Source organism: Phoca vitulina, unplaced genomic scaffold (assembly GCF_004348235.1).
Source record: "Phoca vitulina isolate PV1807 unplaced genomic scaffold, GSC_HSeal_1.0 scaffold27, whole genome shotgun sequence".
Lineage (NCBI taxonomy): Eukaryota > Metazoa > Chordata > Mammalia > Carnivora > Phocidae > Phoca > Phoca vitulina.
This window is the reverse complement of record NW_022589730.1, coordinates 13,008,965-13,027,848: the sequence shown is the minus strand read 5'-3', so window position 1 is coordinate 13,027,848 and position 18,884 is coordinate 13,008,965. Positions and strand designations below refer to the sequence as shown.

General features: G+C 41.7%; 1 protein-coding gene across 1 annotated transcript in view; it reads right to left on the bottom strand.

Annotated features, from left to right (window-relative positions):
- Positions 1 to 15,246, bottom strand: part of VPS4B (vacuolar protein sorting 4 homolog B) — a 31,157-nt gene extending 15,911 nt beyond the window's left edge. Inside the window, exons 1-3 of the mRNA XM_032422729.1 lie at positions 14,986 to 15,246; positions 3,172 to 3,283; positions 1,649 to 1,805 (exon numbers count right to left, since the gene is read on the bottom strand). Coding sequence (XP_032278620.1) covers positions 1,649 to 1,805; positions 3,172 to 3,283; positions 14,986 to 15,012 — 296 coding nt within the window. The 5' untranslated portion in view covers positions 15,013 to 15,246. The remainder of the gene's footprint in view (positions 1 to 1,648; positions 1,806 to 3,171; positions 3,284 to 14,985) is intronic.
- Positions 15,247 to 18,884: the final 3,638 nt, after the last annotated feature.

The following is an 18,884-nucleotide window of genomic DNA, read 5'->3' as shown; positions in this document are numbered from 1 at the left end:
TCCAAGCTTGATTCCCTGCCCCCACCCCAAAATCTATAAGGTCAATACTCTATAGTAAGCCCCTTTTTGTTAAATTAGCCAAGGTGGGTCCTGCTATTCAATACAGAATTGGCAGCCACCCCCCCCCCCCCCCACTAGGCAGCCATCTCAGGAAGGGAGAACACAGGGTCTTCAAGCAAGACCAGAGACCAGAGAAGCCTCAACTCACAGGGAGGAGAGGACATTTCTGCTGGCAAGGGAGTCTCAGGAAGAGTAGGGGGTCCAGGCACTTGAGGTTAATGAAATTTTTCACAAGAGTTTCATTTTAATTTTGCAGACCCAGTCTTCCAAATGGCCCAACCTTCACATAAGAAACCCTAAAGTTGACCCTATGTTGAAATTCAACAATCTGTAAGATCAGGTGGGGTCTGATTTTTGTTATGTCAATGCTGTAGGTGCAGAAGATAAAAATATTCTTAGGTGTCACAGGAACTCCCTGGTTTCCTGACCATGTCTTGAATAGAGAATATAAAATCTTGAGCTTGTAATTCTCTTCAAACTCTCCCGTGTGGTCAACTCTAGTTTTTTTTTTTTTTTTTTAATTTTTTATTTTATTATGGTATGTTAATCACCATACATTACATCGTTAGTTTTTGATGTAGTGTTCCATGATTCACTGTTTGCATATAACACCCAGTGCTCCATGCAGTACGTACCCATCACCAGGCTAACCCATCCCCTACCCCCCTCCCCTCTAGAACCCTCAGTTTGTTTCTCAGAGTCCATAGTCTCTCATGGTTCGTCTCCCCCTCTGATTTCCCCCCCTTCATTTTTCCCTTCCTGCTATCTTCTTTTTTTTTTTTTTTTTAACATATGATGCATTACTTGTTTCAGAGGTACAGGTCTGTGATTCAACAGTCTTACACAATTCACAGCGCTCACCATAGCACATACCCTCTCAATGTCTATCACCCAGCCACCCCATCCCTCCCACCCCCCACCACTCCAGCAACCCTCAGTTTGTTTCCTGAGATTAAGAATTCCTCATATCAGTGAGGTCATATGATACATGTCTTTCTCTGATTGACTTATTTTGCTCAGCATTAATACCCTCCAGTTCTATCCACGTCGTTGCAAATGGCAAGATTTCATTCCTTTGGATGGCTGCATAATATTCCATTGTGTATATATACCACATCTTCTTTATCTATTCATCTGTTGATGGACATCTTGGCTCTTTCCATAGTTTGGCTATTGTGGCCTCTAGTTCTTACATTCCTATGTCCTTCAAAATGGCCTTTGGTAATAGCCACAGAGGCCCTGAAGCACTGCCTTCAAAAGATACTCCATTCCTAGCGACCACAGGAGGTTACCTAAGTGCCTTGTGCCACTGCATCCCATGAACTGTATCACTTCCACTAACGCGAACCAGAACCTCCTGCCTTCAAACCCAACCAGGCCCGATAACCCCATCCCAGAGTTTCATTTTTTAGACATGAGAGACTATGTTCCAATAAAACTATTCACAAAAACATGCAGCAGGTCAGATTTGCCTATGAGTCATGGATTGCCAACACCTTGTTTAAACAAAAGAAACTGATTTCACAAATTAAATGTAATTTTATCTTTTCATTAGATATAGTAAAATCTAACACTCTAAAATACATACCCCTTCTCGTCAGCTGGACTTGGCTGTCCCACTTTCACTGGCTTCTGTGGATTTTTCTCTTTCTTTTTCAGGTACTCCTTTAGTTTTTCTGCTCTATCAAGATATTCTGTACACTTTGCCCTGATACTTTGCTTGGCTTTATCACCCTGCGCTTCATCTATTAAAGGGAAATGAGAGAGATTTTTCCATTAGTATTCTAGGTTTAAACAGACAGGTTTAATCCTAGACACAATTCTGAGACAAGGACAATCTATTTTGGGGGAGGGAGGAAGAGCATCTCTAGCTCATCGTAACCAATGATCATCAACTCTCCTCTGCTGCCTCCAGCATGGTTGGAGGCCAAGAGTGGGTCTGAGTCAGAAAAGAGATCTGAGCAAGACACTAGGATATTTTAAGTTAATGTTAAATAATAAGAAATTGTTTAATATTCTTTGGGTTTTATATTCTTCCCATAACGTTTTGTGCAGATAGTTGAAAGCTACTTGTCTCATACAAAACCAATTACAAGACAAACAGAAGTAACATTAACCATTTCCATTAATGTCTACATAAACTTTATTTCATAGTAAAAAAAATGACAGAAATCCCATATATTATATGTACCACTAATATTGTAATTTTACTACATAAAGGTCTCTGTGAGAGCAATTTCAAAAGCAGACTTCGGCAGGATGTGCAGCACATGGGACTACCCCACATATGTTATGATTCATTCTTAGTTTCACTTTTGACAGAAAAACCTCAAAATGAAATGGAGGAGCTCAAAAGAAAATCCTGAATTATTCAAATGCTAAAACTGTTATTTAAAAATAACTTTAAAAGGGGCGCCTGGGTGGCTCAGTCGTTCAGCGTCTGCCTTCGGCTCAGGTCATGATCCCAGGGTCCTGGGATCCAGCCCCGCATCAGGCTCCCTGCTCGGCGGTAAGCGTGCTTCTCCCTCTCCCACTCTCCTGCTTGTGTTCCCTCTCTAGCTGTGTCTCTGCCAAATAAATAAATAAAATCTTAAAAAAAAAAAAAAATCTTTAAGAAAGACACTGTTTTCAAATGTTCAGCATTAGGTTTAAGATCAAGAAAGGCAGTGTTTTTTACTCATTTTCCCCTCACTGCTGTATTCTAGTGTCTACAACAATACCTGGCACATGGGAAACATGCAATACGTATTTGGAAAATATATGAGTAAGATGTTTCCCAACCTATTTTTTTTTTTAATGTACTTAAAAGAGTATTTTCAGAGATGCTTAGAAAATGTGAGGTTCATACATAATCTGAGTACATTACCAATAGAAAACTATTTCCATTGACTATGTGGTAGTTTAATATGCTTAGGTACACAAAGTAATAATTAACTATGGTAACTGTGCACATTTGTTTGCTGAATACTCAAAAATTACTAACAAGCTAGGGGGAATTTTTTGCAAATGGATGGTTTAGAATTTTCTGGCATTGTACTTCAATTTTTATAAATGAAATAGAATAATCTTTTCCTTTAACGTTTTAAAATAAAAAGCAAACTATGACCTTACATTTAACTACATGAAGAAAATACTGAACAGCGTGTTGGTAGAGTTGAAGAGCTTCCTCATAGTTCCCAGCTTTGTCTTCCTGGGCTGCTTTGCCAGCAAGATCTATTGCTTTCTGTTTGAAGGGAGGCAAAATCATACCATCAAAATCACATAAGCATTACTTTGAAGTAAATGATCATACCGAAAGTTTTTTTTTAATAAAAGCAACCTTAAAACAAACCGATCTGTTTTCTCTAAATCTCAATTGCATGTTATTATAAATTGTAATGATTTATAAAATGTAAACTACATTTGTTATATGGGTAAATGCTATCTGATTTCTACTTTATCCAGTACCAATCACTAAGATTCTCATACAATTTTCTTTCAACAAAAGTCAAGCTTAGAGCTAGTAAGGAGTAACTGAATAATATGAAAATTCATGTTAAAATCATTCAGGGAAATTCTCAAAAATCCAGTGCTGTTATAGATAAAGTACATAACAATAGTAAAATATAAACGGTATAAAACCCCCTCAGAAGCAATGGGGCAATGAAATATCAAGAATCTGAAAATACCCAAATCTTTTAATCCAGTAATTATCTAAAAGGTTAACTGAACAAAGATAGTAACCAGAGGGGTCTTTTAAAACAAGACAAAATAAAACCTGAAAACTTGAATTTTAAGCAGCAAAAAGATGCTACACAATAAATTATTATAGGATCATTAAAATAATCCTATTCCTATTCGAAAGAGCAAAAACAAACAAAAATACCACAGGAAAAGGATGAAAAGAAAATTTAACAGAGGTTGTCTTTGATAAGACTCAACTTTTTCTTTTTCTACTTTTCCACATCTTTTAAAGGTGCCTATAATGAACATAGGTTTTTGTGTAGTATTAAAAACAAACAAACAAACAAAAACTCCTGAAATAGATCCATACAAATATGCAAAACCAAGTTAATGGTGGAAGAACCAGTGCTGGAGCAATTAGACGTCTGTAAGAAAAAAAAAAAAAGACAGAGACTGAGAATCTTTTTTTTTGTTTGTTTTTTAAAGCAGGCTCCATGCCCAGCATGGAGCCCAACATGGGGCTTGAACTCACAACCCTGAGATCAAGACCTGAGCTGAGATCAAGAGTCAGACCCTGGGCAGAAGACATGAACAGACATTTCTGCAAAGACATCCAAATGACCAACAGACCCATGAAAAAGTGCTCAACATCCTCGGCATCAGGGAAATAGATATCAAAACCTCAATGAGATACCACCTCACACCAGTAAGAATGGCTAAAATTAACAAGTCAGGAAATGACAGATGTTGGCGAGGATGCGGAGAAAGGGGAACCCTCCTACACTGTTGGTGGGAATGCAAGCTGGTGCAGCCACTCTGGAAAACAGTACGGAGGCTCCTCAAAAAGTTGAAAATAGAGCTACCCTACGACCCAGCAACTGCTCTACTGGGTATTTACCCCAAAGATACAAATGTAGTGATCCGAAGGGGCACGTGCACCCCAATGTTTATAGCAGCAATGTCCACAATAGCCAAACTATGGAAAGAGCCTAGATGTCCATCAACAGAGGAATGGATAAAGAAGATGTGGTCTATATATACAATGGAATATTATGCAGCCATCAAAAAAAAAATGAAATCTTGCCACGACGTGGATGGAACTAGAGGGTATTATGCTAAGCGAAATAAGTTAATCAGAGAAAGACAAGTATCATATGATCTCAATGATATGAGGAATTTGAGAAACAAGACAGAGGATCATAGGGAAAGTGAGGGAAAAATGAAACAAGACGAAACCAGAGAGGGAGACAAACCATAAGAGACTCTTAATCTCGGGAAACAAACAGGGTTGCTGGAAGGGAGGGGGGTGGGAGAGATGGTGTGGCTGGGTGACACTGGGGAGGGTATGTACTATGGTGAGTGCTGTGAATTGTGTAAGACTGATGAATCACAGACCTGTACCCCTGAAACAAGTAATACATTATATACATTATATGTTAATTAAAAAAAAAAAAAAGTCAGACCCTCACCTGACTAAGCCACCCAGGTGCCCAGAGACAGAGAATCTTGACCTAAACCACTCTGTACAAAAATTAACTCACTATATTGTTCACCCAAACCTAATGTTACATTGTATGTTAACTAACAGAATTTAAATAAAAACTTTTTAAAAAATCACATATGCTCTTAAAAGCAGAGAATTTTCTCTGGTTCAAAGTAGGATAATGGCAGAAGGAAAGGTCAGAAAGAACAGAAGCAGGATGAAAACTCAACCAACCACACTGGATGGAAGAAGAAAGTGGCAACGAGTCAGAGTACGCAGGTGGCTTCTACAGGGGGAGAATCACCCTCAGCTGACAACCAAGAAAGAGAACCTCAGTCTGACAACCACATGAAACTGAAATCTGCCAACAACCTGAATGTGTTTAGAAGCAGGTACATCCATCCCTAGAGCCTTCAAAAACAAACAAACAAAAATGCAGCCCTGCAGACATCTTAATGTCAGCCTGGTAAAACTCTGAGCTAGAACCCACCTGATATATGCTGTACCTGGACTTCTAGCCTATTTAATTTGAAAAAAAAAAAAAAAATGAACTCACAATGGATTATAGACTTAAATATAAAATGTGAAACTATAAAATCTTTACGGAAAAAAACAGAAAATCTTTAGCATCTAGGGCTAGGCAAAGGGTTCTGAAATTACATACCAAAAAGCACAATATATAAAATGAGAACAATATGGTATTGGCATAAAAACAGACACATAGATCAAAAGAACAGAACAGAAAGCCCAGAAATAAACCCACACACATATATGGTCAATTAATTTACCACACAGGAGCCAAGGATATCCAAAGAGAAAAGGACAGCCTCTTCAGTAAGTGGTGAGGTGACAGGGTGGTGCAGTCAGTCGGGCATCCGACTCTTGCTTTTGGCTCAGGTCATGATCTCAGGGTCATGGGACTGGGCCCTGCGTCGTGCCCCGCGCTCAGCGGAGAGTCTGCTTGGGATTCTCTCTCTCTCTCTCCCTCTGCCCCTCCTGCTCATGCTCTCTAAAGTAAATAAGTAAATTTTAAAAATGAAATGGTGTTGGGAAAACTGGACACCAACATGCAAAAGAATGAAACTGTCCTACTGTATTACACCATCCATGAAAATTAACTCAAAATGGATTAAAGATTTGAACATAAGACCTAAAACCATAAAACTCCTTAAAGAAAATATAGGCAAGTAAGTTTGGACTCTGGTCTTGGTGATGATTTTTTGGATTTGATAACCAAAAGCAAAGGCAATAAAAGCAAAAATAAACAGGTGGGACCACATCAAACCAAAAAGCTTCTGCACAGCAAAGGAAACCATCAACAAAATGAAAAGGCGACTTACTGAATGGGAGAAAATATTTGCAAATCGTACATCTGCTAAGGGGTTAATATCCAAAATATATAAAGAACTCATACAACTCAAGAGCAAAAGAACCAAGCAATCCAATTAAAAAATGGGTAGAGGATCTGAACAGACATTTTTCCAAAGATGTAACAGATGCCCAAAAGGTATCTGAAACAGCACTCAACAAGACTAATCATCAGGGAAATGCAAATCAAAACTATAATGAGCTATTATTACCTCACACTTGTAAGAATGGCTATTATCAATAAAACAAGAAATAACAAGTTTGGTGAGGATGTGGAGAAAAGGGAACCCTTGTGCACTGTTGATGGGACAGTAACTGGTGCAGTCACTACGGAAAACACTATGGAGGTTCCTCAAAAAACTACAAATAGAACTACCATATGATTCCGCAATTTCACTCCTGAGTATTTACCCAGAGAAAATGAAAACATGAACTCAAAAAGATATATGCACCCCAGTGTTTACTGCAGCATTATTTAAAATAGCCAAGATATGGAAACAACCTACTTGTCCACAGACAGATGAATGGATAAAGAGAATGTGGTATACGTATACAATGGAATATTATTCAGCCATAAAAAAGGCGAAATCTTGGCATTTGTGACAACACGAATAGATTGAGGGCATTTTGCTAAATGAAGTAAGTCAGAGAAAGACAAATATTATATGATCTCACTTATGTGTGAAATCTGAACAACAAAAAATCCACAAACAAAAAACCCCAACCTCATAGATACAGAGAACAGATTGGTAGTCACAAGAAGTGGGGAAAGGTGAAATAGGTGAAGGGAGTCCAAAGATACAAAGTTCTCATTACAAAATAAGTAAGTCATAAGAATGTAATGTACAGTATGGTGACTACAGTTAATAATACTGTATCGCATACTTGAAAGTTCCCAAGGGAGTAAGTCTTAAAAGTTCTCATCACAAGAAAACCATTTTTCTAACAATGAAAGGTGACAGACGTTAAACAGACTTACTGTAGTGATAACTCACAATATATACAAATAATGAATCATATTGTACACCTGAAGCAAATGTGTTTAATGTCAATTATACTTCAAAAAAAGAAAGAAAAGAAAAATGATAAAATTGGACCTCAACAAATTAAAAAACTTTTGGTCTGTAAAAAATCCTGTTAAAAGGATGAAAAGACACGCTACAGATTGGGAGAAATATTTGCAAACTACATATTTAGGAAAGGACTAGTATTTAGAATATAGAAGAACTCCCAAAACTGAACAGTTTAAAAAGAATTCAAGTAGAAAATCAGCTGAAGACAAGAACAGACATTTCACCAAAGAGGTAATACTGATGGCAAATTAGCACACAAAAAGATATTTAAAATCATTAGCCACTAGAGAAAGGCAAATTAAAACCACCATGAGATATCTCAGAACATCTATCAGCATGGCTAAAATAAAAAAATAATGACAATAATACCCAATGCTAGTAAGGATACAGAGAACTGATCACTTATACATTGCTGGTAGGAAGAAAATGGTAGAGCCTCTGGGAACTGGTTTGTTTTTTTACAAATGTAACCATGCAGCTACCGTATTAACCAGCAACTACACTCCTGGGTATTTACCCCAGAGAAATGAAGACTTGTGTTCACACAAAAATTTATACATGAGTATTCCGGATGTCCTTTAACCTTAGAGTGGTTAAACAAATTGTGATACACCCATAGCACAGAGTACTACTCAGTAATGAAAAGGAACTACCTTGATCCACAGGACATGAATGAAATCTTGAGAGGATTATGCTAAGTGAAAAGAACAAATTCCAAAAGGTTACATATTGTATGATTCTATTTTTATAACCTTCTCAAAATGACAAAACCAGAGATGGAGGGCATATTAGTATTGTCAGGAAACAGGGATGCAGGGCAGGGGAAGAGAAAGAGAGGTGACTATGGTTCTAAAAGGGCCAGAGGAGGGATCCCTGTGGATAGAACTCTTTTTTTTTTTAAATATTTTATTTATTTATTTGAGAGAGAGAGTGAGAGTGAGCATGAGAGGGGAGAGAGTCAGAGGGAGAAGCAGACTCCCCACTGAGTGGAGAGCCCGATGCAGAACTCGATCCTGGGACTCCAGGATCATGACCTGAGCCCAAGGCAGTTGCTTAACCAACTGAGCCACCCAGGCGTGCCTGGATAGAACTATTCTGTATCATGACTGGGATGGAAGATACTTACCCATGTGACAGAACTCTGAACACACACACAAACTATACATGAGTACAGGGGCGCCTGGGTGGTTAAGTCAGTTAAGTGGCTGCCTTCAGCTCAAGGTCCTGGGATAGAGCCCCGCATCAGGTCGGGCTCCCTGCTCAGTGGGGAGTCTGCTTCTCCCTCTCCCTCTGTTTGCCGTTCCCCCTGCTTGTGCGCACACGTTCTCTCAAATAAATAAAATCTTTAAAATATGTATATACATGAGTACACATAAAACTGGAAAATCTGAGTAAGACTGGTGGAATGTATCACTGTCAACATCCAGGTTACGATACTGTACTGTAGTTTTACAAGATGCTACCACTATGGGCAAAGGGTTAACAGGATCTCTCTCCATTATTTCTCACAACTGCATGTGAACCTGTGGTTGTTACAAAATAAAACTTCCATTAAAAAACTATTTTTAAGGGGCGCCTGGGTGGCTCAGTCGTTAAGCGTCTGCCTTCGGCTCAGGTCATGGTCCCAGGATCCTGGGATCGAGCCCCACATCGGGCTCCCTGCTCCATGGGGAGCCTGCTTCTCCCTCTCCCACTCCCCCTGCTTGTGTTCCCTCTCTCACTGTGTCTCTCTCTGTCAAATAAATAAATAAAATCTTTAAAAAAAAAAACAAGCATAGTTTATTAAAACATTCCACCTGATTCATCCAGGTAGTAAAACTGTATCCAACAAGAATAAGAGGGCGCCTGGGTGGCTCAGTTGGTTAAGCGACTGCCTTCGGCTCAGGTCATGATCCTGGAGTCCCGGGATCGAGTCCCGCATCGGGCTCCCTGCTCGGCAGGGAGTCTGCTTCTCCCTCTGACCCTCCTCCCTCTCATGCTCTCTGTCTCTCATTCTCTCTCTCTCAAATAAATAAATAAAATCTTTAAAAAAAAAAAATAAGAGCCAGTAGAAAAAAGGATCATGGTGATGCTATAGTAAAAATAAGCATATAATTAAGATAAGACAAAAAAACCATTCAAACAATCCCAAACCAATCACATGAGAATATTACATTTTGAAGCAGCTGCTATGGACTGCAGATAGATAGGATGAAAACTGCAAATGGGAGGAATAGGCCTTCCATCTGTTGTAGCAGGAGGGGAAAAAAAAAAGAAATGGTGTTTTAGCATCGATAAGATGTAGTAGTACATATTTCACAGCTCAGATAGCCTGAACTTGAAGCTAAATTTTCAAAAGTTTGGTAAGCTAGGCAGGATATAAAGGGTGGAGTCACAGCACTCATACACATGGTCAACTGGTGGTTTGGTGCACCTGGTCATTTAAAAATGGATGCAGAAGACCCCGTGGCTACGCCATGCAGAGGAAATAAGTTCTTTCTTATTCTAGTTACAATTTTCTTCTATTATTTTGAATTGCTGTGCCACTCACCTCTCCAGCTACACACTCCCCTCATTAGCAGTTAGTCCTCTTTTTGGCACCATAATGATGGTTAAAGGAAAACTCTTACAGTCAGTATCTAATCGTCTAGCGCCAAATATGGTACTAATGACTTTAAGCCAGCCTTTCTCTGATGGTCATGACTGTATCCAGCACTGTCCAAATCGCAAGCCACTATCTATAATCGGCTTCTGAGCACCTGTGGCTAGTGTGACTGAGGAGTTTTAAATTTTGAGTAAAATTCAAATTTAAATAGCTACTTGTAGCTACCGTACTAGACAGCGCATGTGAAACCTTTAATCAAACATGACGATTTGAGAATATGCAGGTTTTTCCCTTGCTGAATATCCCACTTCACCCTTGTTTCTGTTAGCATTTTTCATCTGAAATGAAATGAACTGTGTCTTGTATGGTTCTGGAGTGCCAACTATTCTTAGTCCTAATCACTTCCATCGCTACTATCTTAGCTCAATCCACTAACACATGTGTCAAAACTACCACCGTGCCTCCTAAGCGGTCAGCCTGCTTCCGCACTCAACACCTTGAAGTCCTTATGGCAACCAGCGAAGGGCCGGCCCCTTTGACGGATTTCCACTGCTGGGTCATGGTCACGGTCTACAAGGCCTTCCGTGACCCAGCCCTGGCTCCTTCTGGGTTGCATCTCAAATCCGTTAGTCCACCTTCACGCAGGCAGCCTGTGCACTGTTGATCCCTCTGCCTAGAATGCTCTTCCCTGCTCTTCCCCCCCACCAATAGGTGCATGACAGTTTCCTTTTCAGCCACAGAGCAAATGCCAAGTCCTCAGAGAGGCCCTCCCTAATCTATTTCAGAGGCTGTACTCCCTCCGTCCCTGCTTTCAGTTCTCCTCTCACCCCCATCCCATCATTGTGCGTATCGTCACATTTATCTGTGGATACTCACGCATTGCCTATCTCCTGATATATAAACGTGAGCTCCATGAGCACAGGGACTTCAACTGCAGCACTGCGCTGTCCCCAGAGCCTGGAACAGTGCCTGGCACACGCTGGGTACTTAATAAAATTGTTGAACAAATGAAAAAAATCCCCAATTGCTTTCTCAAAATCTTCCTTTTGGTTATTTTACCTCTATAATCTCTAACAATTTTTCTCCACTGGATATTTTCCTGTCAATGCTATGTCTTTTCCCTATGCTCTGGAGACCATCCCCACCTTCCTTCTCTGACATTCACCCTATCAACTATATGCCACTCTACTGCTCTCCCCAACCTAACCTTCCCCTCCCCCCCTTTTTTGTTGGGGTCTGAGTTCCTCAGCATAAACATGTATGTAAAGTCCTTCTTCAAACTCATATCCACAAAACACAAACTAAAACACAGCGGGCTCTCCCTAGGTCCTAGGTTCCTCTCTAGTTACTACCTTACTCATCTTTTCACCTCCATAGCAAAATCCCAAAAAGAACTCCAAGTTCATCACGGTTCCTTGATTCCTCCATGGCAATGCTTCCTGCTGACCAGGCCTCACACTTACCTAACTCTCTCCCCACAGCATTTAATCCTAACAGACATCTGGACATGGCCTCCTCCTCCGTTAGCCTCCATGGCACCATTCTCTCTTGGTTTTACTCTGGATTATATTAATGATTCTTTTTCAGACTCCCTTTTCTCTCTCCTTAAATGCCACTATTCCAGAGTTTCTACCTGTTTCTTGTTTTTCCTCATCCTATGAACTCTCCAGGATGCCCATAACCTCTGCAACCATCTGTACGCTATTAACTCTCAAACCCTTGTTTCCAGCCTGGCCCCCTCTCTCTAGTTCTACACATATGTATCCAACCGCTCATTGAACATTTCCACTTGGTTGTCCCCACAACGCATTTCAAGCTCAAAAAGTTCCAGAACACCTGCCCCCAAATATGCCCCTCTTTTTGTAATCCCAGAACCAATTCCTCCCCATTCAACTCAGGGATCTGGGAGAAAACCCAGACTCCTCCTGCCCTCTCCTTCTAAATGCAGAGCCAAGCCTGACTGTTCTTCCTCTTCAATCTGTCTCTGATCAATCCTCTCTTCTTTAACAGGTACTACACTACTTTGGCCCTCACCATCTCCCATCACACAGAACCCTGCCTTCCCAACTGGTCTCCCTGTTTCCAGGCCTGCTACCAATCAAGTTGTCCCCTGCACACAAATGGTAGTTTCCTTCTACAATAAAAACCTGGGCAGATTTCTTTCTGATTCTCCATCTACAGCAGGATGAGGACCAATCATCTGTGTGGCACACACCTCTCCATGGCCTGACTAGGCCGGTCCTCCCACCTTACACACTCAGTCCCAGTCGTACCAAACTAGGGACAACCCAGACAACTCAGACCTAAGGCCTTTGTTTACGGTGCACTCTCTACCTGAAATACACTACCTGACTATCTTCCAGTCAGACTCCAGCTTCTCTAAGCATCAGCATAGTCCTGGTCTTCCTGCCGCAAAGCCCTCCCCCACACCCCCAGGGGGCCTAGCCTATGCTTCCTCGAAATTTCCACGCAGTATCCCCATCAGCCACTTTACATGTCTTCTCACATCAGAATACAAGCCCTGGGAAATCAAGGGTGATATATTGCTTTTATGATTCCCTAAGACTTAGCAAAATGAATGGCATATTTAGGGTTGAGTGAACTTGAGTTCTATGCATACTGCATTACTTGCAATTTCTCCCAACCCTCTCCAAGGTTTATTACACTTCTAGACTGAGGTATATATTCTTTGTCTTTACCTGAAATGCATCCCATTTTCTTGTCCAAAAAGGCCTAACTTCATAGTGAAAGAAAGCACAAACTTACAAGCAAATAAACCTGGATTCAAAACTAACTTCAATACTAATTAAAATCACAACTTTAATACACTTTGGTTTCTTACACTGTGAAACTGAAGTAATCTTGAAGAGTTGTTTTGAAGATTACATAAGATCACACCAAATACCAGGTGGACAATTAGTGTCAGTACCTTTCACATTATCTAAGCTCACATCATCTCCTCTGTGAAACATTTCTATTTATCCTTGAAGTTAGATAAGCCCTTCCTTTCTGCCCTCCCGCACTCACCTCTAATTCTATTATAGCACTACTGTGTTATTTTATAATTTTGATTTTTAATTATCTGCATTTCTCCATTAGATTATAAGCATCTGGTTATGGGGAGTCTTGCCTTGTTCGGTGGGAAAATTGTTATTTGAATATTCTTCATCCAAATTTCCTAGGTTAGAAGGTTAAAAAGGTTGAATGAGAAAGGGCACCTATGACCCAACCACAATGCAATCATAACTCAACATCTCTCCCCGTTTAACAGCAGCAACATGCCTTTAGTATGTGTCCTAATCTCTAACTGATTCACTGAGGAACACCTGCCCCAATTCAAATATGATGCAAACGGAGTCGAGAATGAAAGTGCAGTTATTACAAAAGAAAAAAGGTATCAGTAAATGGATGAAAATTATGTTGTGGAATGTCCAAATTACATGCAAGGTCTTGACAAATGAAAAGTTAGTGGAATAAAACGAGTTAACTGACCAACAAGGATGAAGACAGCACTTAAAAAGAAGTCGCCTTTGATATTCAAAGGGACAATACTTTTTCCAAGAACATTTACCAAAAAGACCCTTTCTGAATGGGGCTACAAAAAAAAAAAAAAAAAAAAAAAAATCAAAAAACAATGTTAAGTGGAGATTATTATATTTTTATTATATCTTACTAAATGCAAGCCTGTTGGAAAAGATACAAAATCAATATATGACCTATTCTTGATTCTAAGTCACAGTTGCAATTATGTTTTAAGATATATAAAACGTTTACTTTGATAATCTTTTGGGTCCATTTTCAAGGTAAAAGTCCCAGGAAAGCTCCTCCCTCCAAAATTTTTTTTTTCTTGGTGAATTTTTGAGCTCTATTTAAATGGATCTACTTTCAGCGGTCTTTCTTCAGGATCCATTATCCTTGAGCTTGCACCAGGCACTCCATAAATGTCTCATCAACTACTGCAAGACCAAGACGAGGATTCAACACAGGTATTTTATGTCGATCTTCCCCCCAGACTGACCTAGTGGACTGGGAGTCCTCGAGGTTAAGACACATCCTAAACCCCTCTGAAACCTCAGATCCATTCTAGGGATGGGAAGCACCATTTCAGAAATTTCTCTTCTCAAATGAGTTCCATAGAGATCCAACAATTATGTCTAAAAGTTTAGAAGTCTGATTTATGTACAAAACACTGTACTCGCTGCGGTAGGGGTGGGAAGGTGGAGCACAAAGGAGCTTGAAACTACTCCCTGATTTTGAATACATTTTGGGAGCACATGAATGCACAGCTCAATGAATTCACGGATCCCTCAAATTCTAAGACTGTCCTCATAGTTCTATACACCTGACAGCTAAACGAGAAGGGCTTTGCTATACCAGCTTGAGAGACGGAGAACTAAGACCACCTTATCTTCAACTGGCTCAGGGCTGTGCTTTGCAAACCTTACGTTCTTTTCCCTTACATTGATGGGAGCGTCTGGGCCTCTCGTTCAAAGCTATGCCCAGTTCGGTTCAAAAGAGGAAAAAAAACCCCACCTCAAACAAAGTGAAGATTTCCACGTAGCCGGTGGGCTCTGGAGACCCCGGAAGCAGGAGGAAAGAGCCCGACCCTCCCGCCTGCAGGTTGGGCACGAGCGCCGCCCTCCTCCGCCCCGCAATACGGGCGCGGCCGCTTCCTCCCTCCTCCTCGGCCCCCACTCCGAACCCCGCGCCGCCCCTAGGCTCCGGCTCTCCAGGGGGCGGGAGAACAGTGATACCTGGAGGTTGGGCGAGGTGGATGTCATGGCGGAGATCCGAGGAGATTCTCTGGGGAGGAACGAGGGCAGAGGAAGCCAACAGCGGCAACGTCGAATCGCGCCCGGTGTTGCCCCAAACGTGTGCAGGCTGGTGGCTCTCGGACCCCGAGCAGCTTCCTCTCTGGAACTTCCAAAACCAAACGGCGCTTCGAAAGCCGCCCGACCCTTCTCGCAAAACTTCCGCAATCCTAAGCCCCTCCGGGCTCTCGCCCCGCCTCTGGCCCCGGCACTTCCGCTTTTGTCATCAGCGCGCGCGCTACCCAGTCTCCAGCCACCCCGGTCTCTCCTTAGCCCCGGGATCTCGCGAGGCCTGTAGCGACATCCCTGAAGCTCCCCCTGGCCTTGTGGCGGTCAAGCTGAGCACAAGCGCACTGAGGCTCTGGCCTAGGGACAGAGAGGACACCTGGGGTCGCGATCTGTTCCCTTCTTTTTCCAAATGTCTTATACTTGAGATGAATTATTGGCTCTGGCTCCTTTCACTCCACGTCACGGAGCGCGCTCTGTAGCTCGATGGCTTTTGAGTGAAAAAAGTCATCCCATTTCCAAGACCCATCAGTTGGGGACTTGGGCCCGTTCCTGTGCCCGATGGGGGGTGATTATAGTACCTACCTCGGGATGGTGAATAATGCTAGTAGCGTGCCATAGCACAGTGTTAGGTGAACAGTACGATCTCAGTAGGCTTCAGGGCTTATTACTCAACACTTGACACTCCATTCAACAAGCACTTTTCGAATGATTGTCATGGCTCTATGAGGCCCTGAGCATGTTAATGAAAGGTGTGTATAGCAGCTGCCCTCGAGGAGCTCACGTTCTTGCTGGGGAAGCAGGCTCCTGAACACAAGTGTTGTGAAACTGGTAGACCAGATATCTTTTAATACCGTTTCTAAAGAAGGTTAATGACTTGAGAGGTTAAGTGCTTTATGTGAGATCACGTGTCAGGGATTAGTCGCAGAACTAAAATAAGACCTTTCCTCAGCCGTTTCTATTGTTTGCGGCCAAAATCCTCTCCTTCTTCTTCTTCCTTTCATAGTAAAACTTCCCAAAGGAAAGTGAAATAGATATTTAATCATTCCTTTCATTCTATTTCCCACTCAGTCCCTAATTCTTTCCAATCATCTGGTGTCTCCTAAATGATTAACATGCTTCCCACCCCCTTCTTACTAGGTACTGTCGACTACTGAGTTTTAATAGTATTATACTGATACAAATGTCTTAGTTTTGATAAATATACAAGATAAGATGTTAACAGCAGGGAATATCGGGTAAAGAGTATGTGGGAATTCTCTATCTTTGCAACTCTTTTGTAACTATTATTTTAGAAGGTTTTTTTTTTTCTTTAATCCTGCTCTTAGGGAGCTTACATTCTAGTGGGATAGAAACTTGTTACTTTTTACATGTTTAAAAATGTAAATCTAAAAATGTTACATGTGTGATGATTTATAAAGTACTTTCACATATATTATTTCCTTATTCTGTGAAGTCGATCTTAAGTATACCATATGAGGAAAGCTAAGCCTCAGAGACATAGATGTTCCCCAATCCATGCAGCTTTTAAGTGGCAAAGTTGGAGTTTGATCCCAGGTCACCCGACTCCAGATCGAATATTAGAAGATAAACAGTGACAAACGGTAGAACTGAGGCAGACTGCACCACAAGGCCACAGAGGAGAGACCCCTTAATTTGGAATGAGTGGCTAGGAATTTCATGGGGAAAGTGTCTGTTAAACTAAATCTTAAAATCTTAAACTGATTTTGACAGAATCTAGGCCATTTCAGCCAGAAGACAAAGCATGAATAAAGGCACAGGAGAGTAAATATCTGGCATGTGTGAAAGATGGCTAGAATGTAGGAAGCAGGAGGAGCTCTGGGGGAAGGAGTGGCAGGAGGAGAAGCTAAAAATGCACCGATGGGCACTGCCAGGTCCTCAAAGCTTTGGATGATAAGGAGTTTGGACTTTGTTCTATGGGGATTAAGTATTCATTGAAAGGTTCCCCCCTCCCTTTATCCTGCCCTTCTCCTCTCCCTCCTCTCTAACTTTCTTCCTTTTAAAAGAAAGTAGATTAAGTAGGGTCCTGATTTAATCCAATATTGGTTTTATGAAAATGGATCTCACAGTTGTTTGTAGAATGCACCAGGAAGAGAGAGGAGGTGGGAAGATCAAGTAGGAGGCTATTGCAACAGTGTTAGGTTTTAGAAAACACAGGGTACTGAGCCAGATAGCATATGTCCCATTCCAGAAGCCCAGCACCTATTTGGACTTCGATTAATACATCCTCGCTCCCACAATTGCTTTCACCAGTTCAACCTGGTTGAAATCATACCTATTCTTCAAGTGCTAGTTCCAATGTTAGTTCCTCAAGATAGCTTCAAAACATTTCTGAACTCTCATAGCACTTTTGACCTTGAATTGTCCTTACATAATGCACGTTAAGTCCCTAATTCAGTGCCTGTAGCACTGCAGAGACTCAAAAATTGTTAGCCTCACTCACACAGTGTCCATCCTTTCTAGACTGTAAAATCACAAGGACAAAGACTTCACCATATTCCTTTTTGTAACCCCCTGTGCCCTTACTCCCTGCATATACCTACAGAGTATGTGCTTAAATAGCCAAGGTTTGTTGAAGAAAATGAAGTCACCTTGCTCATGATCCAGGGTTTTGGAGATTGAGAAATTTAGTTGGCTGTTAAGTGACATTTGTGGTTTCAGGCTCAGCGAGTCTCTCGTCCAGCCCATTCAGGACCAAGTCCATTTCATTCAAACCATCTTAAAGGAAATGCCTAATCTGAAAGTCCTCACAGCATGCCCTGCACAGCCACTCAAGTCCACCCAGAAGGCTGGTCCCAGCTTGTTGAGTCACCAGCTCCCTCCCTGACCTGCAGTATAATTATAAGGAAGGCAAAGCACGAACAGTGCTGATCACATGAAAGAAGTGACTCAGGCAGTTTCTGGGCAAGAAACCTGTTCTCCATATCAGGCTGCATACCTTTCTGCATGTGCCTGGGAACCCGGCAGACCCAGCCCTTCCTCAATAGCTGCTATTCGTTTTATTCATATGAAGTCACACAGAGTTTTTGGACTGATGACGTCAATGTCCGTCAGCCTCGTGAGGGAGGGTATGTCCATCAAAGGAGCTCTTCATGGTTGTTGATTACCTATGGGCAGATACACTGTAAGGCTTTCGAGCAGAAGATGAGGTGCCTTTCCTCAAGAAGTTTACGGGATAACACCACCATCCCCCAGAATGTGAATACTTGGAACACGGATAATGCCCTTAGAAAGAATTGATTTCTAACTCCTTTCCCCACTCCTGTTCAACCCAAGTCTTCTCCTGAACAGTTTTGTCCAAGAATGCCTCCTGTGCTTTTTTTTTTTTTTTGAGAGAGAGAGACAGAGAATGAGCGGGGTGGAGGGGCAGAGGGAGAGGGAGAAGCAGACTCCTCACTGAGCAGGGAACCCGACGTGGGGCTCGGTCCCAGGACCCTGGGATCATGACCCAAGCCGAAGGCAGACGCTTAACCGACTGAGCCACCCAGGCGCCCCACCTCCTGTGCTCTTGTGCTAGATTCAGTATTCAAGCGGTTGTGGCTGAAAGCTGAAAACAGTCAAAACTCCCGTTTTTCCCTTTCAGAGAGTATCAGGCGTGAGCTACATTTTTTCAGTTTTCTCCCTCTTTCAAGACCCTTGGCTCAATTAATCCCAATTAATTGATCTTCGGGATACCTGGGTGGCTCAGTCAGTTAAGCATCTGGGATGGAGCCCCGCATCTGGCTCCTTGCTCTTCGGGGAGCCCGCTTCTCCCTCTGCCTGCCGTTTCCCCTGCTTGTGCCCACACGTGCTCTCTCTGACAAATAAATAAAATC